This window comes from Gymnodraco acuticeps, unplaced genomic scaffold (genome assembly GCF_902827175.1).
Source record: "Gymnodraco acuticeps unplaced genomic scaffold, fGymAcu1.1, whole genome shotgun sequence".
Classification (NCBI taxonomy): domain Eukaryota; kingdom Metazoa; phylum Chordata; class Actinopteri; order Perciformes; family Bathydraconidae; genus Gymnodraco; species Gymnodraco acuticeps.
The window spans coordinates 2,430,228-2,454,935 of record NW_022991216.1 but is presented as its reverse complement, the minus strand read 5'-3'; the positions used below and the strand labels follow the sequence as shown (position 1 = coordinate 2,454,935).

Genomic DNA, 24,708 nt, shown 5'->3' with positions numbered 1-24,708 from the left:
CAAATCAGAAAAAGCTCCGAACAAAGTGTAATATTTTAAAAAGTCTAAATCTGATTTAAAAGTTGTATTATATAACGGCTTTTGACTGAAGGGCTTCTGAGTGGAAGTATGAAGGAGCAGTCAGCAGTTGAAGTTGCATGAAGATTTTTCAAGTCTGAAGAGTTTCTTCAGACTTTCATACATACTTTCATACTTCCATTTTATTTTTGACTGTTTTCTTACCCCTCTGAGACCCACGGGGCCGTATATGATCCCAAATATCATGTTGTATTCAAATGTCATAACTTCTCAACTGTTTCAGCCAGAGACATGCCGTGTTTTTCCTCTTAAACTACAGAAATGACAATAAACAACTCTATTCAGTTTTTCATTGTGAGGCTTTTTACTTATTTCGGTGAAACGAATGTGCATAACGTTTTAAAAGATGCGGATAGTCTCACCTTGATTCTGGCGCATTGCTTATCGTTTTCTGAATGTTTTATAGATCTATACTCATCCACCATCTTTGTTTGTGACGTAAAGAGAGTACAGTGACCCCCTAATCGCACCAGGAGCGTCTGCGCTGCGGCGTTTTTTAGCGATCGCGGCCACTCTAGTCAATGGGTGCTATTCCACCAGACACGCTGCGCCGCGGCTCGAAGCGTCCCAGAAGCTCCTCGCCGCAAGGAATTTCTAAAATATAGGATGAATCCTATTTTTGACGCGGCGCCGGGCGGCGCAGGCAGGAAGTGGAATGTTCATCCAACAACTGCGAGGCTGCACACAAGACGCTCCGCTTCCGCAACGTTTTGAAACGCGCCTGGTGGGTTAGGACGCAGGAGGAGGTCGCAGCGCGGCGCAGACGCTCCTGGTGCGATTAGGGGGTAAGAGTCACGTTTCTGAGTCTGATTCAGAGGGTTGCTTGTCAGTTCCGTTGTTATGTGTACTGAAACGAGAACCGGTATAATCCCACGCGCAAAAACTAAATAAAAGTTGGAATACGTTCTTTTAGTGTCTTAAAAGTAGACTGAGGTATGGCAAGGATGTTTTACTACAGCTGCGACTTTGGAGCTGATTTTTCAAGGTGACGATGTCGATGAAAATTCAGATGAATCTGCTCAGCATGCCATGTGTGATTGTGGACAGGAACTAACATGATATATATCATGTGTAGTCTTGACAACAAATGACAATTCCTGGCAAAAAAAGGCCCATGGACACTGCCCAAAAGAATGGGCATAACTAATGAACAGAATTTAGAATCTTCTAATCAGTTCTGATACAATGATAATAAATGAATGTCTGTGTTGAATGTTTCTTTCAATGTTATGGTTAGCAGTTCTTTTTAATGAAATAAGTAAAAAATTCAAGCTCTGTTTTTTATTTAAGGGCAGATATTCCCTATTATAGTGTATATAAGTCTCTAATGAGTGACATATATCATTGGCTGAGGTTGTGCTGATTTCTGGGATGTGTAAAACTTGATTATACTGCTAAGAAATGACAATTTATAAGGAAAAACACAAACATATACAAAAACGGAAATGTCCTATGTGGATCTCAGAGGAATCAATCAATCAATCAATCAATGTTTATTTATATAGCCCAATATCACAAATGTTACATTTGTCTCAGTGGTCTTCACAGTGTGTACAGAATATCAGTATGACAATATGACACCCTCTGTCCTTAGACCCTCACATCGTACAAGGAAACACTTCCAGAGAAACCCCACAGTTTAAAGGGAACATGGGAGAAACCTCAGGGAGAGCAACAGAGGAGGGATCCCTCTCCCAGGACGGACAGACGTGCAATAGATGCCGTGTGTAAATTGAAAAGATAATACATTTACAACATAGGTAGTCCAAATATTTGGAAATGCATGTGTCTATAAGAAGATGAATCCACGAGGATATCCATCCAGGACCTATGATCCAGGACCACAGCCACAGGATCATCCATGACTCCGGATCCCGGCGTAGATATAGACACCAAAAAGAAATGTGGGGAAGCTGGGTTATTCGGAACATGAGAGTACACAGGTATAGACAGAGAGAAGGAAGAAGTAAGGTGTCCCCCCGACAAACTAAGCCTAAAGCAGCAAAACCTAGGAATAAAGCCAAGGCTATATCTTAAGGGGATAACAACAATAACCATACTAAGATCATGTCTGTATCATTAATTAATAGAAACATACACTGTTTAGTAACAGTTTTTCCTGTTCCCTCATACTTGGTTTAGTTAAACGTGTCTAAAACATGGAGGTGTATGATTAGATTTGAAGAAGCCAAGAAATGACAAAGATCAATATTTCCTGGCTAAGATGCTTTTCAGAAGTAGTGTGTAAAACAGTGACTTGCAATATTGGAAGTGGATCAAGATTCAGTATACAGTCAAGTAAAATAGGCTGAAAGAAATACAACCTCATTACACCAACATTTTGTTATCACCTAGTTTTGTCCCAGGCATTTAAAGGTCCCATGTCATGCTTTTCCGGTTATCACCCGTCCCCTTGTGTGTTATGAAGGTTTTTCTGCATGTAAATGGTCTGCAGAGTCACAAACCCTCAAAGTGCACCCTAGCGAGTAAAACTCTAACACAGAAAAGACCTGTCTGTGCTGCTCCAGAACGCCTCGTTGGAGATTTACCTTTTTCCATTTTTTTTCTTCCTGGTCTAAGTGACGTAACGACGTCCAAATGGACCAATCCGTGGAGCTCCTCCCACACACACACACACACACACTCACTCAGCCTTATCGTTTCTCAGCCGTGCTACTCCGCAGAGTTTCACCGGCACACACATTCACTCAGCCTTATCTTTTCTCGAATGTGTGGCGAACTGTCTGGCGAACAGCCTGGCTGTGTGTGTGTGTGTGTGTGTGTGTGTGTGTGTGTGTGTGTGCGTGTGTGTGTGTGTGCGTGCGCGCGCACATGCGCGCGCGTGCGCGCGCGCGCTCAGGCTGAGTTTTGCGGTGTCTCGCTGTCTCACAGACCCCACGCAGCAACCAGGAAACAACACTAGTAATACAGCTCACACTGTCCGCTCCTCGAGCCTCAAAGGGCGGAGGAGTGAGCCTCGCAACGTCCCGCCAACACAGCATATGAGAAAAACAATGTGACTTTGGAAAATTGAACAATGTAAATCTATTCTAGTAGACCTCAACAGTGGAATTATGATCAGTATATGGCCATGTCATGGGACATTTAAGGCAAGAAAAGGTTAAAGGGTCCCTATTAAGCTTTTGGGGGTTTCCCTGTGTTATATAGGTTTTTGTGCATTTTAATGGTCTGCAAAGGCTGATTTCCAAAAGTTCTCTGTTTAGCGCTCTAACACATTGTATCTGATGGGCTAACGCAGCATCCACGCGGCGGCGTGCGTTGAAGCTTGCCGGTGGGCGTGTCTGAAACTTGACCAACAACCAATCACATGAATCTCCCGCCCCGGACACACAAGCACACAGTTTGATTGGCTAGAGCTTGTACTGGCGTATGATTTGATTGGCTGATGCTTCCGTCGAAGCTTAAAAAGTTGAACATTGCTCAACTTTTAAAGCGAGCAACGCGAAGCGACGGAACCACAATGCAGTTCGGTAAAGCGTGACGTCACCCCATTAAAAGTGAACGGGCAGAAGCGTTGAAGCATCAACACACGCCGCCGTGTGGACTAGGGCTGCACGATTTTGGGAACAAATCTAATTGTGATTTTTCTGACAGATATTGCGATTGCGATTTGCGATATTTGTTTTTAAGCGACCCAACGGAAGTTTATTGTAAAATGCGACCATATCGCCGGCTAGGAAGGTCGTATCAACATGCTCCCGTCTCTAGCACCCCCGCAGCCCGAGCTACGAGTGAAAGAACTAAACTTACATGAAACTTCCGTTGGGTTGCTTTAAAGTCAAGCTTCAGTTTAAGAGTCACCCTGTAACAGAAACATGTGATGGAGCATTACTAACCTGACCCAGACGTTTCACCAAACCATCTAGGAAAGCTCCATTGGAAGCCATTTGGAAAGGGCAGGCACTTTCAAAAACACTTGGCAGGTGATTGGATCAATCCGTCTATCACCTTCTATCATGGGCCACTTCTGATTGGTTAACAATGGCTGGTACATGTGGAGCACAGCACTTCTGATTGGTGTGGATGACTGACACACAAGAAGAAGAAAAAAAAATGTAAAAAAAAAAAAAAAAGTTAAAGAAAATTTCATAATCGCATCATTTAAAATCGCGATTTTGATTTAAAATCGATTAATCGTTCAGCCCTAGTGTGGACAAGGGACAGAGGGTGAAAAGAGGTGCTGCAGCACAGGCAGTATGAGAAAAATAAAGAGCTTTTTGAACATTAAAGCATGGAAACATTTCACAGTAGAGACACTAACTACAAATATGAACGTGAAAATTAGCACAATATGTCCTCTTCAATTTCCTGACATTACTACAGATTTAATCATAATTAAGTCATAATTGTAGCTTTCACATTTATGAATATCATCACATATACAGTTTCACCTCCATCCTTGGCAATATTTCTGCATCATGGCATGCATATGAATATGAGCTCCCATTCACTGCCAGGTTTCATTAATGTCGTTACAACCGGAGTCCTGATAATCCCTCCATCTGTGCATCCATGTGTTCCCGGAATCATTTTCAGCCAGTGAGATATTTTGTAAAATCACACCAAGAGCAACAGTTAAAATATAGTTTACACCCCCTTTTATCTTTACGACAAATTAACCCTTTTACTTTCCATTGGACATCTTAAGTGGACTTTTCTCTGGGTATGTTGTGAGATAATCAGGTACTTGTAGTTCCATTCTGAGTACCTGAGCCTGGTATTATAAACAGCCCATATAGAGCCTGTCAGCATAGCCATTTGTCTGCCACCTTTAGTCAAATGTTCCTTACAGATGCAATGACTAATAGATGGAGTTTGCAAGAGATGGAGCTGGACCACAGAGAGTGTGAGGAAACCTATTTAAAAAAAGAAAAATGAAGAAGTGTGATGTCCAGAGATTTCTGAGAGAAGCAAGGGTTTAGAGGAAGTGCATCTGAGCTGTCTCATGCAGCCTTAGATGGAAACAGTAATGGCTGACACATGGATCATTGTTCTTCAGCTTTGTTCATACAGTGTCTTTCTTTAATTTCTCAGCTTCTCTCACTTGAGGAATGGGAACTGGCAGGCTGCTCACAGGCCTCTGTAATGTGCTAACATAACAAATCAATCAGACTCGCAGTATTTCTACAGCCCCTCAGCTCACATTGATTTATTGCAAATGTGTTGAAGATGAAGAGAGAAACTCTTTAGCACTGTGGGGCCGGCTGGTCAAGGGGAGAGGACGTATGGGAGAAGGATGAGAGGGGGACGATGACAGGTTTGGGATGAAGTGTGAGGGGGAGGATCCAGGGAAGGGGGGATGGGTCTCTGTGTTTTGACCTTTGTTTTGATAGGCTGACATTGTTCACCTCGAGGTCATCGCACTGTCAGGCGGCCTGGGAGAGAAAATTATGATAATGTGTTTTTGTATTTCAGATGTGTATGCTGTGCTGTGGTTTTCCAGTATGTGGAGCATGACAGCTGCTGTCAGCCTGTAGCGTGTGGGGGGTCAGGGGTCACAAATTGGCATTGGCTTGGATTCCCATTCAAGTCAGTAAAGTACCCTGTCAAACAGAGATGTTTCTCCATGCATTTAGCATTTCTCCCATTTTGTGGGTTGATACTATTGATAATGTTTTATAAAGTGTGTGAGTCACCTTGTGTTATAATCCACTTAGAAATCGGACACTTTTTTTCAAATGTACCAGGGATTCATGGATATAAAGGCATCTTTTGAAAAATTCATCTGCTTTCTGAACTAAATTATTGCCGTATTAGAGTGGTAATTTCTACCAAATGCATTTTGTAATGGTTTTATGATTGTTGTTATTTATTTAAACACTTTAAGTCTTTTTTCTTTTCAACTTTGAAAACAAATTATCATGCCATTGCCACTCACTTATGACTCAGAGCAATTTCATATATCATGCTCACACGGCTCAGGGGGCATATCTGGAGGAATGCTTCAACAGTAAATGTTGTTTTCAATTTTAAACATGTCAACAGTGAAAGGCTTGTTTATCTGATTTGGAAAAAGAAGGCTGTCGGAGGGGGAGACGGAGTTAGTAGGAGCTCAATAGTAGCTTGGTATATTTATATCGTGGGCACACACTCAGAGACACTGAAGGGCGCTGATGGAGATGAGGATTGAAGTGGATTACCGAGCACCACTGAGAGAATGAAATCTTGTTTTTGTTAGGCTTTCATAAAAAATACTCATGCAGTAAAACATATGTCCGTCCCCCCGCTGCGGGGGCTGATTGAAGGGGTTAAAGAGGAGATTAAAGTGATAATGTACATCTTTAATCCGCAGCACTTTAAGAGGGCAGAGAGGGAAAAAAAATAACGCCTCAAAGCTCAGAGCTGGACATGAAGAGGATGCATTACTGGCCATCAGGGTCAGCAGTCACCATGGCAACAGATTATTCCGAATAATTATCCGCCATATGCGTCTTGTCACAATTAGAAGTTGGCTGTGAGCTGGGTCGTGGGTCAAACTCTGATCAGAGCATTTGAGGGTGTTAACCCCCCCTTCATGTTTTATTAGAATAAAGTTGCTTATCGCATCTGTCGCATGGAGCGCTGTCACACAACCTCCGATCTGATGCTGCCAGCTGCATCACTCTGTCGCACTCTAAATGCCACCGCTTATTGTCTGTTTTTGAGCTTTCAATACCCCCTTTTCTTCAATAATATATCTTACAAAAAGAAAATCTGGAAATTAATAAAAATGGATTCATGATTTCAATCAGAAATACTGAGCCACATGAATCAACGTTTCGGCTGAGTAGCGACGAAAGGAAATGAGTGCTAGCTGGCGAAAATGTGAGCTGACAGGAGAGATTTAAAAAAAGAAAGAAAAACCTTTGTGGTTATTCTCACGACTTCCATTAGGAGACCAGACCTTTTAACTCATCACTGCAGCTCTCCCACAGGAGTTATACAGAGAATGCTTCATTTCCCATAAAGCCGTGTTCACACTACTGCCCTGGGAAAAGAAGCAAAAAGGTGCAAAGTGGTTTCCCCATTAGAGTGAATAATTTATTCTGTCACTCTTGTTTATGTGAAAAAAAGTCATTTTGAGTGACCTCTTTTCACTATTTACCGTCTTGGAGAGCATAAATGCCAAAACCAGCATTCAAAATCACTTTTTTGGAACGATGTCAAGGGAAAGCGTTGTGAGTCTACTGTTTCTCATCTCATTCTCATGGTGTGTAGACACATGCAATCTGCAACAAAACATCCTCAAGTCACCCCGTGGCAATCTCTATTCAGATCCAGTCTCTCTTTCTAATTGTGGATTTTGTATGGAACAGTTTAGAAGATCCCAAGGGGAAGTTTGAAACGTGACACTTTTAAAAATACTCACGCTACCTCCGGCTTATTACTGCGAGCTGTCAGGTCGTTTGAGATGCACGGTGACACCGCTTTACTCTGAACAAGTTTGTCACATCATACCAGGCAGGATCACAGGGTGGAGGCACTGCCGGCACATTTAGGGAAGAGCTGGATGTGTTCAGACAAGCTACTTACGTTTAACCACCAATTAAGCCCCATGCACTACTTACATCTCAAGTCTATTAGATTGTCACCCATCACTATTAGTAGACACTCTGAGTCCTGTGGCATTCTGGGAAAAATAATTACATTCTTTCTGCGTCATAATTACTGCCTTGAAAGTGTCTCTTTCGAACACTAACAAAGCGGGCTCTTTCTCTTCTCCCCGAGCTCTGCCTTTCTCATCTCCTGTCTGTTGTCTCCCCAGACGCTAATGAAGTGGTTTAATCTGCTAACTCCAGGGGAACTGTCTGCACAGGACTGCATTAATTAAGTCCTCGCTTGTGTGTGTTCGTTTGAATTTCCCACTTTTTTGGATACCATTTTGAACATGTTTGCAACCATCTCTTATTTGCTTTATGTGGAATAGTTTTAGGATTCAAGGAAATGTGTTGATTTCCAAATGAAACAAATGCAGTGTGTCGCTCTGAGAACTTCGCTAGCACATTGATTTCCCTCATTTGATTAACTTTACCCAACTCTTCCAGTCCACACACATCTAATCTGTCACCATTTTGAATACATGATTGTATAATCCCTTGAGGGACACTAATTCTGCTCCTCTGTTGCTGCTGTTGTACTGTGCAGTTTATACCGAAATTAGTTAAGCATCTTAAGGCACTTGTAAGGCTGCACAATTAATTGAATTGTTAGCAAAAGCACAATAATGACTATTGCACTATTCAAAATAAAGGAAGCCCCATCCATCCATCCATCTTCTCCCGCTTATCCGTGGTCGGGCCGCGGGGGTAGCAGTTCCAGCAGAGAGCCCCAAACTTTCTTTTCCCTGGCGACATCAACCAGCTCTGACTGGGGGATCCCAAGGCACTCCCAGGCCAGCGAAGAGATATAATCCCTCCACCTGGTCCTAGGTCTACCCCTTGGTCTCCTCCCAGCTGGACGTGCCTGGAACACCTCCCTAGGGAGGCGCCCAGGTGCTTCTTTTAGCACAAATATTGTGCTAAAGGAAGCACAATATTTGTTATTGGCTTAATATGTGTTAAAATATCATTTTGATATAAAGTATTGTGGAGCTGCAGAGATAATCAAGCCAAAAAGTTGTTACAGTTTGGTACATAACCTCTTTAAAAATCAAACTATGATCAAAATAATTGATTTAGAATAATGATGCAAAAAGGATCAAGCCCCCCAAAGTTGTAAATCATATTGCAATTGCTAAATCCTGAAAATATAATTTGAAATTGTTCTTTATTTTCTAAATCGTGCAGCCCTAGGCAGGTCCATACAAAAAATGTACACTCCTAGATGTTCAAAAACACATTCAAACAGACATAACAAAAACAATATCACATTATATCTTCTGGATTAATGTCTCATTTAGCTAAATAATAATTTAGCTTGCTGTGTTTAAAAGGAGGGACTGTAGCCTATTTAAGGGCAGAAGTCCATACTCCATTTAAAACATGCCAGGAGTCAGAAAGAATACTGTAAGAAAGTCTCAACATGCTATGGTTTTGAGTTGCTTATAATTTCTGCATCACTCATTTAAAAACTAAAGACCTTTATGCAGAATAATTTGAGATTACATGCTAATTTCTACTCACTCTAACTCATGAACCTAAACATTGTGACAGGTACATTTGAAAACCTGTCAGACATGGCGTGAGTTTGAGTTCTAAATATAAGGGTAACATAGAGAACGTGTTTGGATACTTCCAGAAGGTGGCTGATGTTTAAGCATCAGCTAGCCACACTCAACTGGTTTATTTATGCAGCTGCTTCACCTTCTTCAAATTGTTCCTTTGGATTATATTTTCTTCACTGCGTTCATGGAGAACTGACAAATGTGGCAGTTTATTTGACAAACAGCCAGAGCGACTGCTTGTGATATTACATGTGCAGCTCCTGAGCCTTGAGGATTCAGGCTGTTGATTTAAGATTTTAGCTTTTCACAATAAAGTGTACCTCAGTTAACATCCCATCCCTCGCCTAACATTTGTCTTATTTCACCACAGCTGTTTCAGTTCAAATCTTATTTGGACAACAGTGTTCAAGTAAAATATGACAAATACAAGTTTCATGTATGAATTATGAAGGGGCTGCATTTCAGATGTGACTACAAACACATCTTATGAGAAGTGAAGCTTACATGTCTTAACAAACTGAATATTTTTGCCAGCCGACACAGATTCTAAAAAAGGGTAACAAAATATAAACTCATGAACCACAGGGTTGGAGACTTTTTTTCATGTGTATCTATTTTTTTAAAAGCTTGGTTGAATTTCTTCCAATGCATAGGCAACAGCACAGTTTATTCTAAGTTTGTGAGAAAAAAATAAAATCATAATTCCGCAGTAACTGCCTTGTGATTCATTTCACACTCTTTTTGGCATTAATAGTTTCCACTAAGGTGACTTTCCATTGCCTTCTCTAATGGAATAAAGACAAAGCAAATGATGCCTGCACAAGTCTTTTATTTCCTTTATTATCTGGGAGCTGTGTTTTATTTAAATCCCTTGTTTTACTTTTATTTATATTCATTTTAATCAATTATTACGGCATTACTACAGGATGTAAAGTAAATAAGAGCTGCATGTGCTCTACATTTGTCTGTCTTTGAATTTCAAAACCATAAATTGAACACAACTTCCATAAACACTTTCCTGTTGCTGATTAAACTCTGAAAAGACAGAGATCAACCCCCCACACTCTGCATCGAGGGGCCCATTCTGCAGCGTGTACTTTTCTCTTGACCACAGCTTCTGAAGGGTTATTTTGCACAGAAATGTAGAACGCTTCCATTATAGTGAAGGCCCTTCTGAGAAAATTGCTTTTGTATTTACGAGTAGTGCCACTTCAAGCAGTAGCACCACACTGTTGGCATGCTTTCTAACTGCTTACTAGACTGCAGCCGGAAACAATACTGTCACATCGAATAGGAAGTTAGGTTTTTGGAAAAACTGTCTTTTCATTGACGAGTCTTCTAACCCTGCTGTGAAGGGAATGAGCACAAATCTGTCATTCTTCTTCTTTCATCTTCCGCATAATTGAAAGCATAGAGAGGTGAGATATTGCACTTGGCAGGGAAAGGAAACTGTTTTGTAGTTTTTTTTTAAAATCATAAATTGGTTGCATGATGGGAAAGTTGATTTTATATAGAAGTCCATGTCCTGAGGAGACCGATATCCACTGCAGCACAACTTCCCCTTGGGGGGGAGAAGCAACACGCAGCACTTACCACCCAATAGCACTTAACCAACTTACCCTTCAGTCACGCATACACACACATTCACACACACCCACCAATACTATTACCTTCAGTTTTTTACATAAATGAAGGAGCCTTCTACACAGACATAGTTAGAGCTATGCGATATATTGTTTCCGCATCGAAAAATGAACTCAAACACGTCATTATACAACTTTTTTGCTGCTTGATATAGAAAGCTTCCACTTTTCATGACTTATCAAATGTTTCTCTTGGCAAGTTCAAACTGGCAAGATTTAGGGTATCCCCTGCGTTCGAACACAGTCACACATAGAGATAGATTGACAGTAAAAGACACACACACACATACACACGCTACATCCATAAGTCAAGGTAGCTGTGCCATGAAGTGTAGACACGGGCATCCATAACAGGCGTGTATTATTTATGAGTGCCAGTGCACCGTGCACATGTATGCAAATATATACATTAAGGAGAGGAGGCTCTTTATTTCTGTCTGTTACAAGAAGTGTCTGCCTCCTTATCACCACTGCTATTAAAATAGCAAGGCTGAAGGGCGGAGATCCATCTTTTCTTTTAAAGGCACGTCTTTGTGTGTGTGTGCAGAACATTATGGTGTATGTGTTTGCGTGTCTGGTATGGGTGAATCTCGTACATGTGTGATTGTGCCGTTGCACTTAACTGTGCCTGCAACTGCAATCAGGACTGTAAGTGGCCTGCAATTTCAGAAAGCCGAATTGAAGTATGGAAGGGAAGGAAGAAAGAGATGTAAGACGACTGTAAAGTTCAAATGCGAGGCATCCTTCATGAGAATCATTTGGATTATTCAAGACAAAGGTAAAGTGGATACCAAAATCTTTCCCTCCTTGCTATTTCCTGTAACAGTGTGTTTCCAACCAAATATATATCTGTGTTTGAGTGATGCAGCAGCAGCAGCAACATCAAAGGGCCAGTCTGTCGTTAAGGACTCTTGGAGTGCAATAATAATGTTTAACCGTCACAGAAATGCCGCTTTTGCATTTTCTGAATTATTAATAGAGGACATTTCTGTTGGATATGTTTGCTCGTCATATGGTTTTATCCGCAGTTTTGCTCCTTACTTCTGCAAGGTGTAAGGGGGTTTTCTGCGTCAGGTTTATTTGTAGAGCCCAATCTCACTTTTAGTGCCTCAACGAGCCTACAAACTCACAGCAGCTAAAGTTCCCGAGTTCTCCCAAGCTCTATAAAAAGACAGAGTAAAACTTCAAAAAATGAAAAGGAATGATACCTCATTCACACAAACTGTGTTTCAGGGTCGGTTCGGAGCTGGAGCTTGAAAAGCACCGGGTTTTCCTGTTCACACCGCAGCGGAGCAGCCTCTTAGCTCCGGAATCCGGTTCGTTTCAAGCACCAACAAATTGTCCGGCCAGAGCAAAAGCACCACATACGTCATGCTTACGTCGAGGCGGGGGCAGGGGCGGGATCAACTCCTGAACAACAACAAGAAGCCCACGTTTTATCCAGTTTGGACACAACGATGGAGACACTTAACAAGCAGCTGTGGTCCACTGAAGAGACCAGCTACCTACTGGGAATCTGGTCTTCCGAAGAGGTACAGAGGAAGCTGGAGCACAATCGGCCATTGTTGTTGTTGTCGGTGTCAGCTGTGAGGGGTTTCCGCGCGGTTTGGCTTTATGAAGCAGGCTCGCAAACGGTTACGTCATGACGCAAATGATGACGCAATGATGCAGCACCAGTCGGACTCTTGGCGGTATGAAAAGAGCCGGAGCTAAACCGAAGAACCGGTTCTGAACCTGAAAAGCTCTAGCACGGAGCTTGAACCGGAGTTGCGTTGGTGTGAATGAGGTATAAGAGGGAATTGATGGGGAAACGAAGAGCGGTCCTCGAAGCTCTTAAAGTTTCCCTTTCGATTTTGGGGCTTTTCCCTTTCCTGTAGTGTGTAGGTTTTTTGTGCATGTCAACGGTCTGCAAAAGCTAAAATCCCTGTGTTTCCACTAGAGCTAGTTTCTCCATCCAAAGATAGCTGTGGATGGACCAGAAGCTGGGAAAAAGGCAGTAAAAGAAAAGGGAAAAAAAGAAATGTAACAATTACTGCAAATATGTATTTTAGGTGGTTGAGCTTTCACATTTTTGGATCCCTGTTCTTACAATACATAAAAACAAGTAGCAGATAACGGAGCATAAGCAAGAGCGTGCTCAGATCATCTGTGTCCTGAGAAAGGAGAGGTTACTATAAAAAACATTAACACCCATTCCAGATTGAAAGACCGCTTACAATCTCGTTGTTTCACTTCACGCTCTCAAAGCAGCTGCTCTGACCTCTCAGTGATTGTGTGCTTTATAACAGCCGTGCGGTGATATGTTTTGCATTCCGGTGCGTGCATGTGCCTCAGGGCTGGCGGGTGACAGACTCACTCCCTGTGTGTGGCCGATTGCAGCGCGAGCGCCAAGGACACGCGGTGGAGGGTAGAGCGGGTGATTTGTCTCTTAGGATTGAACTCATCTCCCCCGGTCTCCGGCAGGCCTCTCCTCCCTCTCCTGTCTCTGCATGCTGTCTTATTTTGAAGGTGAAGAGCATTCCTCTCAGTGTTTGCATGCATCCGTTTCAGCTGATGCAGTTGATTGTGTTTTATGAATTTGCACAGTTGATGTTACACTCAAGGACACGTCTGCACAGATTTATACTGTAGATATGCTATAAAGTGAGCACATCATCTTTCACCTTTTTTCATGGTGCTATTTCAGACAATGGAGCAGAGGTTTTAGTGGACATAAAGCTTCAATTTCTGTATATCTATTTATATTTTTAAATAGAAAGGCCCCTTTAATTCACAACACAAACACTTAGCATCAGATTATATTGTTACACCAATGTAGGTCTCCTAATTTACTGGCTGCTCTAACTGGCGTGTTTAAATGTTTGGTTTCTTTTGAACAGAGGGCAGTCTTGATAATGTGTTATTGAAATAATATTTAGTTTACACCTCTGTCTCTGAGCAGATGCAGCCAATCAGAGAAGAGTAAGAAATCCACTGACTGTTGAATTGAATAAAAAAAAGCCTCATAGAAAATAACATGGGCAGCTCTTCCCTAGATATTCCCTCTATTAGGTGAGAAATAAACTGAGAATAAATCTAACTTGGACAGAAGGCATGAAAGGGAACAATAATTGATCTGCCATTATCCTGTAGGATGTCTCATATTGCCTCATATACTTAGTATTGCTACCAAATCACAGCAGTGTCCTTCCTGATATCATGTATAACCATTATTTATGTGCCAGTGGCAAAGTAGTCCAGAAAAAAAATACACTGTCATCAGCCATCAGCAGGACAGGGAATTGTCCCTTTGAAGTCTGTAAAAGCTGCTCTGCTGCCATCACATCCACTATGGCAGTGTCCTCTAAAATAGCCAGACCCAAATCTCTGCAGTCTGCAGAATACAATATACTGTAGGCTCTGGAGAGGTAAACAATGCTCTCATCAAATTCTGCAGTCCATGCAAAAATATTCTGTTAGCCACTAAATTCTGTTTCTGAAGAATGAGAGGAAGGTTACAACATGTCTTAGTTTGTGTGTTCCTTTTGTTTGTTTGATCAGCTTATGCAAACCTTATCTGCAAGTTACATTTATATATTTGCTATTTCATAGGGCTGACCCCTTTGGATTTAAGGGGCCCTTTTATGCTTTCTGGATTTTCCCTTTCCTGTAGTGAGTAGCTTTCCTGAAACGCCTCCATAGAGAAGCGCAGTGACGCGTCCTAAAACACGGAAGTAAACTCCTTCCGGTTCCTTCGACAAACACCAATGCAATTTCTCCATAGGATTTTGGAAAATAGCTGGAAATAAGGTCTGTGGTTGAAACACATTTAAGAGACGGATCACGTTTTGTTCAGCCGGATAATCTCCACATGTCTATCCTACTTTTATAATTTTCGAATCATAAATCTAGTCGCCAGAAGCAAAATGCTAACGTTATGCTATAAAGGAACTACAGCAGGGTCGCTGCTTCAACGTCACGCCAACTTAAGATCCATATTCAAACATACAGATTGTAAATGGTACAAGTTGAAGCGTTTGTTTGAACAGTTTGCTGGAGGCAGGGACTTGCTTTCAAGCAGAACAGGGCAAACAAACTTAGCGGGAGTGTTTTACGTGTTCGGTGTAATGACGTAAAACGGCCTCGACACATTCTGTATTCCTATTCAGCCACTTGTTAACAACCATCGTTTCTCAGACACGTAAACTCTTCAAAAATCACCAGCGGGGTCACTGCTGATGTATTTAATGTCGTAGAACAAAACGTGATCTATCTCTTCATTTTGTGTCAAACACAGACCTTATTTGGAGCTATTTTCCTAAACCCTACGGAGAAAATGCATTGCTTTTTGGCGAAGGAACCGGACGTGGTAAATTGCTAACTTACTCGCGGTTTTAGGACGCGTCACTGCGCTCCAACACATTGTACTTGACAGGCTAAGGGGCGGGACATCTCTTAGCAGTTGACCAATCACAACAGAGCCGGCCAGCTAAGCAATCAGAGCAGACTGGGCTCTGGTTTCAGACAGATAGTGAAAAGAGGTGCTGCAGCACAGGCAGTATGAGAGAAATAAAGAGCTTTTTGATCATTAAAGCATGGAGACATGTCCCAGTAGAGACACTACATACTGATATGAACCTGAAAACGAGCACAATATGTCCTCTGTAAGAAAATGTAATCAGTGACATCTCAGTTTTTTTTAAATGTTTAGGAAATAGTGATCTCAACACGTTTGAAAATACGGCTTACACTTACACCTTCAGTTATGAAAGCAATCATTCACAATATCACCCTCCTCCAAACCTCCACAGCTGCTCTTTTGCAACCTATTAGGCTATCATTATTTTTCCGGAAAAATAAATAGAGTACTTGAGACTCTGAGGTCTCACCAATTTTTGCAGATAGGACATTGAATGATAATGTTTGCAACACATGATAACATGTTTTGATGCCTCTTCAAGGAGCGTGTGTATGTGAGTAAGAGCTGCAGGATATTATAAGAAAACTGAAATTGCAATATATTTGTTTGTGAACAAATAGAGGAATACTCACCCTACATGTTATTGGTGGTGGATCTGCACTTTTTCTTTTCGTTTGCTAAATAGTTGAACTGAAACCTTGAGTAATTATCAATTAAGAGACACATCAGAGACTAACTGCTAATCAATAAGTAGCAAATAAGTAGCTCTTGAATTACCCTGAGTTAGGACATATGTTTTTGCTAATGATAATGGAAAGTAATTTGAGACTTATGTCAATGATCCACGATCTAATGAGTTTTTAGATCTAGTTTTTAAATATCCAAATCTCATTCCAGATAAACTATCAGCTGCTAAATAACACATAACCAATAACTAATTATTTCCTAAGTACATACACTTCAGATTATATAGAAGTACTATCTTCGTGGCCCCCTCAAGTGAAATAGCACAACATCTTAATCCACTTACAAGTAGGCAAGACTTTTTATTGGGAATGCGTCATTAATTTAGGATTTATGAGATCATTAAAGTAGTTCATTAGGTCATGAATAATGTAAGACATAGAAATCCTCAAATCATTTTCTTATCTCTCAACTTAAATGAACAGTCACTTCGAAAGAAATCCTTTTGCAATGTAGTTTTAAATCGGAGTTAACCAAGGATATAAAAAGCACCTCGTGTTTGTGATGAGTAATCTTTATGCAGAGTCATGGTAATATGACGCCTCATTCTTGTGACTTGTTGTGAATTTGAAGATCCTCCCTCATTTATCTGAATGGCTTCTTTATTTCTTATGACAGTTGGAATATGTTCAAGATTATGCAGTTCTATTAATTCATCCATTTGCTGTTAACCCTTCTCTTTCTTAGTGGATTAGAGCAGTGGTTCTCAAATGGGGGTACGCGGACCCCTAGGGGTACCTTGGAGTACTGCAGGGGGTAGGTGAGATTTAGTTTATGTTAATGGGAAAACAAAACATAATTAATGCATTTAAACAAACTAGCCTACTAATAGTAGATTAACTACTTTATTCAAAGGTAACAGTAATTCTGGATAATAAAATGGGAAAAATAAACGGGGTGCTCTCTTTTCCTCCCCCTCTCCTGACAGCCCGTCGTGCAGCTCGCTGAACCTGTAATGAGTGACCCGACAGTAAAGAATAAATATATGTATAACTAGTTTAGCTTGTTCCAGAGTAGATTTACTAGCTAAGTGTGTTAGGTCTAACTCTTAGTGTATTTTGGTCCGCTCACCGGTCCGTCACAGCGGCGGAGCTGTGATCCGGAAGAGCTGCGTGTTCTCCGTCAGCAGCAGCTGATCTGATCTCTCTCGCGTCCGGTTATACTTCACTCACGTTTTTGTCCAAATCTATCAGATCTAGCTAGTTCTAGCTAATGATATGACTGCCTGCTTATCAAAGGACCTAAACAATAAGCGTTGCTTGGCAACGGCGTGTGGCCGCAAAATATAGCTCAGCATTATGCATATGTTTATGTGAGGGGTCAAAATCCCATGCTCATAAAATGCTCATATATTTTTTTCTCGTCATTCCCCACGCCCCAAAAATAAATAAATATACACATTTTAGGAAAAGTAACGAAGTTTGAGCAGTGTGGGTTTTATATGAACAGTGTTACACATATTTCAAAACGTGAAGTGTAATAACTGCAGATTGCCTCCCTGTCAGAATGACAAAGGTCCTCAGTGAAGCACAACCACATGTTTCTCACTACATTGTAAGTACAACTTATTAAAAAGATCAGTTCAATGCAACTAATGTCGTCTCAGTGTTATTGCATGATGTTAAAATTGGTTTGCCATGAATTTAGTGATGGATTGTAAACATTTGAAATGTAGCATTTAAGTGTTTCTCAGTTACTGTTGTTGTTTTAATAAATCAGACACTGATGGTGCAGCGCTGCACTGTACCTCTTTATAGGCTTTTTGTCCCTAACAAATTGTTTTTGCGCTGATCAGGGGGTACTTCGCGGAATATTTTTTTCAAAGGGGGTACATTATTGAAAAAAGTTTGAGAACCACTGGATTAGAGAATGCATAGCAACATTTTCAGAAAATACACACTGAGCAAGATACTCTTCTATATGTACCAGTGTTGAACTGAGAACACAGTACAATGTATTCTGCTTCCTGCTTTGCCTCTTTTTACTGTACTTCTATTTTCTTCTCAGTCTTCGTCCCTTCACTGTCGAGGGGTGAACGAACTCAAATGCACAACTCAGACTCAGGTGGTTTTCAAAAATAAAGACTTTACTGGACTTAACACAGTAACAAAAACAGGAAACACAAAATCACTCTTTCGAGGAAAAAGTAATTGCTATCGTCAGGAGCTTGAAAACGGAATACGAACATGGAGCAGGCTTGAATGTGGTCATGAAAGAAAGCGAACTGGCACTGGACAGGTGGGGACTAAAACAATATATACACAAGGTGAGGGACACAGGTGGAAACTATCAGGGCGGGGTCAACAATCACGAACGCAGGAGACACAGAGGGGTGGGGAGCATGGAGACCTGAAACGAGAGGGAGAATTACTTTTCAAAATAAAACAGGAAGGCACAGGACAAAGGGACACAACTAATTTAAAGAATAAACGTTCACAATTATCTTCAGAGACATGACATTCACTTGGCAGTCTGCAAGTCAAGTTAAATGATTAGTAAGCCCACAAGTGAATATATGCAAAGCATCTTCCAATGCAACGGCTTACTGAACAGCGAGGTATGAACACACCTTGCTAAAATCCCTGTCACACACACACACACACACACACACACACACACACACACACACACACACACACACACACACACACACACACACACACACACACACACACACACACACACACACACACACAAAGGTATACGTGAGCAAGTAAATACTGAGAACAACCAATTTGATTAGATATTTGCTGGGATTCCTGCAAACACATAGGCAAACGCATCCTACAAGAGTGCAATCTTCCTGTCTTCTTAGACGTGAACCCATCACATCGGATTCTAAATGCAAGGTCCAACTAATAAAATGCCCAAATATTCTATTAAGTGCAAATCCTCTCTGCTGGTGGAGCTTGTGGAGTCAGATTAGGGCAAGACAAACAGTGCCAAGCAGTCATGCCCACACTGGGACCGCTGCCAACCAGAAGCCCTGCAGACATTGCCCTGTCAGTGTGTGTGTGTGTGTGTGTGTGTGTGTGTGTCTGTGTGTCTGTGTGTGTGTGTGTGTGTGTGTGTGTGTGTGTGTGTGTGTGTGTGTGTGTCACTAAAGTAAAACTAATGTGAGCATTAGCAGGCCGGGGGACAACACACTAAAGCTCTGATACTGCTGTTGAATGGGAAGGCTGTGTCAGGGTTGACTGCAGCTGTGACACGCAACCTTTGCTCTTAGTGCACGTGTTCATACTCTCGTGCATGTCTTTCTATCGATTGGCCTGCCAGGAGTTTACCTCTTGGCAACCTCATTCCATTCCTGCACCTATTTGTTGGTTTTTAACAGTTTCATATATTGCAATTTACTTGAATGTGTAACTGACTCAGTTTGTTTATCAGAGTGGAGTCTGTTTGTTAGTAGCTGTGTAGCTCCTCTGTGTACGGCAGGCGCAGACACCTGCAATGTTTAAGGCAGAGCAGATTTCTATATCGCTGACCCTAAGGCTGCTCATTAGAATTCAGCACACCTCTCCCAAATCTCCCTCCATCTCCCATTCTCATTCCCCCCCGTTCACTTCCTCCTCTATCGCTGCCTTCTTTTTTTCCCTCCTCCTGCTGTCGTACACTTTGGAAGAGAACGCTCAGAGCAAAGGGGTGAATTATTGGTCAGCCATCATAACAATGTCTATACGGCGATTCACACCCAGTGACAAGTGCCAAATCATGCACAAACTGCTACACAACTGCAAGCATGTGCACACAAATATATGTAAGATTAGCATCCACTCATATGACTCTGTGAAATCTGACACTTTTAATCAGGGAATTATTAACCAAAGAGCTTGTAAGCCTCTTTAATGTATTATTTTGTTAAGTTGCACACAATTATTATGTAGCAGAGTTTGAGCTGCTCTCATTAAAACCCCCTAGGCAGTTGTTTCCACATAAGAAAAGCTCTAATAAAGTCATTGCACAACCTGTTAGCAAAAATCGGTAGTCAGAAAAAAATTGGCTAACTGAAGAAAGTTGAGCAAATTGAACAAAAAAGCCAGATTTCTTTTAGAGTAATATTACTGTCAATACTAAATAAAGTTTCTTTATGTTTATTGGATGTGAAAGTAGGCAATTGTTTGCTAACTTGTTAACCAAACCAGTGTTAGTATCCTCCAAATTGATTTATTTTAACATTCTTCAGCTCCTGTTGTTAGTTTTGAAACATGCAGTCTCATAGCAACTGTACAAAAGCACATTTAGTTTGTCACACACATTCATACTCACATACACAGGCTTATAACACAATGCTTGGATGGAGAACACATTTTGATACATTAATTGCTAATATTTTGCCGCTTCCATTCTTAAGTAGGCATCTGTGTGCCCACGTGTGTGTCGGTGTGATTGTCCCAGGCTAATTGAGCAATTCCACAGTGGGAGCAGCGAGCTTTACGGTCACGGAACTGCGTGCCCTCCCGGAGCCGTTAGAAAGCCCCTCACTTTCATAATTACTCCGCTTTGTATCTGTGCAGCAGCTCGAACTACTCCCAGACGAATACGAGCGCAAGAGGCACATATAATGAAGCATGTAATGTTCAGATATCGTATAAAACACCCACAAACAATATCATATGCACACTCATCCAATGGAACTGTCATTATTACTTGATTTCTGTTTCTTTTGCATTTGGCATCCAAGGAAACTTTGTATACAGAAAACTATATCTCTACTAAAAGGCATTGAGCCTGTAAATACTATTCAATGGTACCTTTGAGATGTACAGGGTTCAGATCTGTTTATGTCAGTGCGCGGGTTATATGTGTGGGTGGTTGAAGGTTATCAGTGCCAGCACCATTTATCTCTCAACAATACTTTGAGAGATTTGAGGCTTTTGGCTTAGAAAATGTTCTCTTCCTACAATTTCGAACCCTTTGTTTTAATTTGTATTTGCATGCATGTGTGTGTGTGTTTGTGTGTGTTTGTGCGCATGTGCTTGCATGCTTTATTGCACATGTGACTTGAACAAACGCCAACACTAGTGGCCCTGTCTGTTTGTCCCATGCAGAATTTCTGTGAGTGTGTGCCCAGCTCCTCCCAGCTCAAACACCGCTGGTCAGACTCAGAAAGTGCCAGGGAGACCCCGGCCAAGGTAAGGCCCCCCACCCACAACATACTGTGTACATGTAGGCAGATATGCATGAACACACACACATGCTTTTAATTGATGGCTTATATCAGAAGTACATAAGAAGTTACAGCAAAATAGGTGGTCTTTATTCTTAATAATGCATCACAATGTTGAGAACAAATATATCATATTATCATTTGAAAACTAAACATCGACTTTTTCATAACTGGATACTTCTTAAATCTGAGTAGGGCTGCCATTTTGTCATTCATCTGCTGATTATTTTTCCCATTCAATATTGACGACAAATTGTGAAAAGGTCGATGTGACATCTTCAAATAGCTTGTTTGGGCAGACCAATAGCTAAACACCAAAATATATTATAAGTGATATCATAGCAGACTAACAATAAGAAAATATTCAGATATGAGAAGCAGAAAGCAGTGAATTTATGAGAAGCAGAAAGCAGTGAATTTATGTCATTCTTGCTTGAAAAAGGACCAAAGTTATTGACTGAAACAATTGTCCATCCATCCATCTTCTCCCGCTTATCCGTGGTCGGGTCGCGGGGGTAGCAGTTCCAGCAGAGAGGCCCAAACTTTATTTTCCCTGGCGACATCAACCAGCTCTGACTGGGGGATCCCAAGGCGCTCCCAGGCCAGAGAAGAGATATAATCCCTCCACCTGGTCCTAGGTCTACCCCTTGGTCTCCTCCCAGCTGGACGTGCCTGGAACACCTCCCTAGGGAGGCGCCCAGGTGGCATCCTAACTAGGTGCCTGAACCACCTCAACTGGCTCCTTTCGACGCGAAGGAGGAGCGGCTCAACTCCGAGTCCCTCCCTGATGACCGAACTTCTCACCTTATCCCTAAGGGAGACACCAGCCACCCTGCGGAGAAAACCCATCTCGGCCGCTTGTATCCGCGATCTCGTTATTTCGGTCATGACCCATCCTTCATGACCATAGGTGAGGGTAGGAACGAAAATGGCCCGGTAGACAGAGAGCTTTGCCTTCTGGCTCAGCTCCCTTTTCGTCACAACGGTGCGGTAAAGCGACTGCAGTACCGCTCCCGCTGCTCCGATTCTCCGGCCCATCTCACGCTCCATTATTCCCTCACTCGAGAACAAGACCCCGAGATACTTGAACTCCTTCACTTGGGGTAAGGACTCATTCCCTACTTGAAGTGGACAGTCCATCGGTTTCCTGCTGAGAACCATGGCCTCAGATTTGGAGGTGCTGATCCTCATCCCAGCCGCGTCACACTCGGTTGCGAACCGATCCAGTGAGTGCTGAAGGTCGCAGACCGATGAAGCCATTAGAACCACATCATCTGCAAAAAGCAGTGGTGCAATCCTTAGTCCACCGAACTGCAGACCCCCTCCCCCATGAATAAGCCTCGAAATCCGATCCATGTATATTACAAACAGGATTGGTGACAAAGCGCAGCCCCGGCGGCCAACCCTCACCGGAAATGGGTCCGACTTACTGCCGAGGACCCGGACACAGCTCTCGCTTTGGGAGTACAGAGATTGGATGGCCCTGAGTAGAGACCCCCTCACCCCATACTCCCGCAGCACCTCCCACAGTAACTCCCTGGGAACTCGGTCATACGCCTTCTTCAAGTCTACAAAACACATGTAGACCGGATAAGCGTACTCCCAGGCCCCCTCCAGGATCCTTGCGAGAGTAAAAAGCTGATCCGTCGTTCCACGACCAGGACGGAATCCGCATTGTTCCTCCTCAATCTGAGGTTCGACAATCGGCCTGACCCTCCTTTCGAGTACCTTAGAGTAAACTTTCCCGGGGAGGCTGAGTAGTGTGATGCCTCTGTAATTGGCACACACCCTCTGATCCCCCTTTTTAAAAAGGGGAACCACCACCCCGGTCTGCCACTCCTTCGGTACTGTTTCCGACTTCCACGCAACGTTGATGAGACGTGTCAACCATGACAGTCCCTCAACACCCAGAGCCTTCAGCATTTCCGGGCGGATCTCATCCACCCCCGGGGCTTTGCCACTGTGGAGTTGTTTGACGACCTCAGTGACCTCCCCCCGGGAGATTGGTGTTGATCCCCCGTCATACTCCAGCTCTGCCTCTAACATAGAGGGCGGAGTTGTCGGGTTCAGGAGTTCCTCAAAGTGTTCCTTCCAACGCCCTAACACTCCATCAGTTGAGGTCAACAACGTCCCATCCTTACTGTACACAGCTTGGATGGTTCCCTGCTTCCCCCTCCTGAGGTGTCGGACAGTTTTCCAGAACAACTTTGATGACGCCCGAAAGTCCTTCTCCATGTCTTCTCCGAACTTCTCCCACACCCGCTGCTTTGCCTCGGCCACGGATGAGGCTGCTGCCCTTCGGGCCTGTCGGTACCTTGCAACTGCCTCGGGAGTCCCCCGGGATAACAAATCCCTGAAGGCCTCCTTCTTCAGTCGGACGGCTTCCCTGACCACCGGTGTCCACCAGGAGGTTCGAGGGTTACCGCCCCTTGAGGCACCTAGGACCTTGAGACCACAGCTCCCCGCCGCGGCTTCGGCAATAGAGGCTTTGAACACCGACCACTCTGGTTCAATGTCCCCAACCTCCACAGGAATGCCCGAAAAGCTCCGCCGGAGGTGTGAGTTGAAGGCCTCCTGAACTTGGGCCTCCTCCAGACGTTCCCAGTTCACCCGCACTACACGTTTGGGCTTACCAGGTCTATCCAGAGGCTTCCCTTCTTGCGTTGAAGTCTCCCAGCAAGATTAAAGAGTCCCCTTCAGGAGCCCCATACAGGACTCTTTCCAGGGTCTCCAAGAAGGCCGTATACTCTGAACTGCTGTTGGGTGCATAAGCACACACAACAGTCAGAGTTTTCCCCCCCATAACCCGCAGGCGTAGGGAGGCGACCCTCTCGTCCACTGAGGTAAACTCCAACAACGAAGCACCTAACCGGGGACTTGTGAGTATCCCCACACCCGCCCGGCGCCTCACACCTTGAGCAACTCCGGAGAAGAATAGAGTCCAACCCCTATCCAGAAGTAAGGTTCCAGAGCCAACGCTGTGCGTAGAGGTGAGCCCAACCAGATCCAACTGGTAACGCTCCACCTCCTGCACAAGCTCCGGCTCCTTCCCCCCCAGAGAGGTGACGTTCCACGTCCCCAAAGCCAGCTTCTGTCGCCCGGGTCTGGTCCGTCGAGACCCTCCGCTTTCACTGCCACCCTTCTGGCAGCGCACCCGACCCCATCGATGTTTCCCGTAGGTGGTGGGCCCGCGGGACGGAGAAACAATTGTTTCTGCTTTAAATCCCCACTTGATTTATTGGAACAACTGTCACACTGTATATAATGAAATGTCCTGTACAGATAATCTGTTTACTGCATGTCCTTTGTGTACTGTATATATCCCACCTTCCTTCCAATAATAACCAGGGCACACTTTGAATAGTGGCATGCTCACCTGCGGAGGGGATTAGCTATCATTGACGGCAATTTTCATCGCAATCCCCTTTTCTCCTCCCTGCTTTGCTGATGGCAGTGTGTAGGATTATTGCACATTACACTTTACATTTTGCCCCCACGCAGCAGCAACGGCACA

General features: G+C 43.0%; 1 protein-coding gene across 2 annotated transcripts in view; it reads left to right on the top strand.

Moving 5' to 3' along the window:
* Positions 1 to 24,708, top strand: part of fibcd1 (fibrinogen C domain containing 1) — a 181,184-nt gene that overhangs the window by 22,192 nt on the left and 134,284 nt on the right. Inside the window, exon 2 of one of the 2 annotated variants that reach the window (XM_034238943.1) lies at positions 21,076 to 21,159. The exons of the other annotated variant lie outside the window; for it this stretch is intronic. Coding sequence (XP_034094834.1) covers positions 21,076 to 21,159 — 84 coding nt within the window. The remainder of the gene's footprint in view (positions 1 to 21,075; positions 21,160 to 24,708) is intronic. 2 annotated transcript variants of the gene reach the window in all.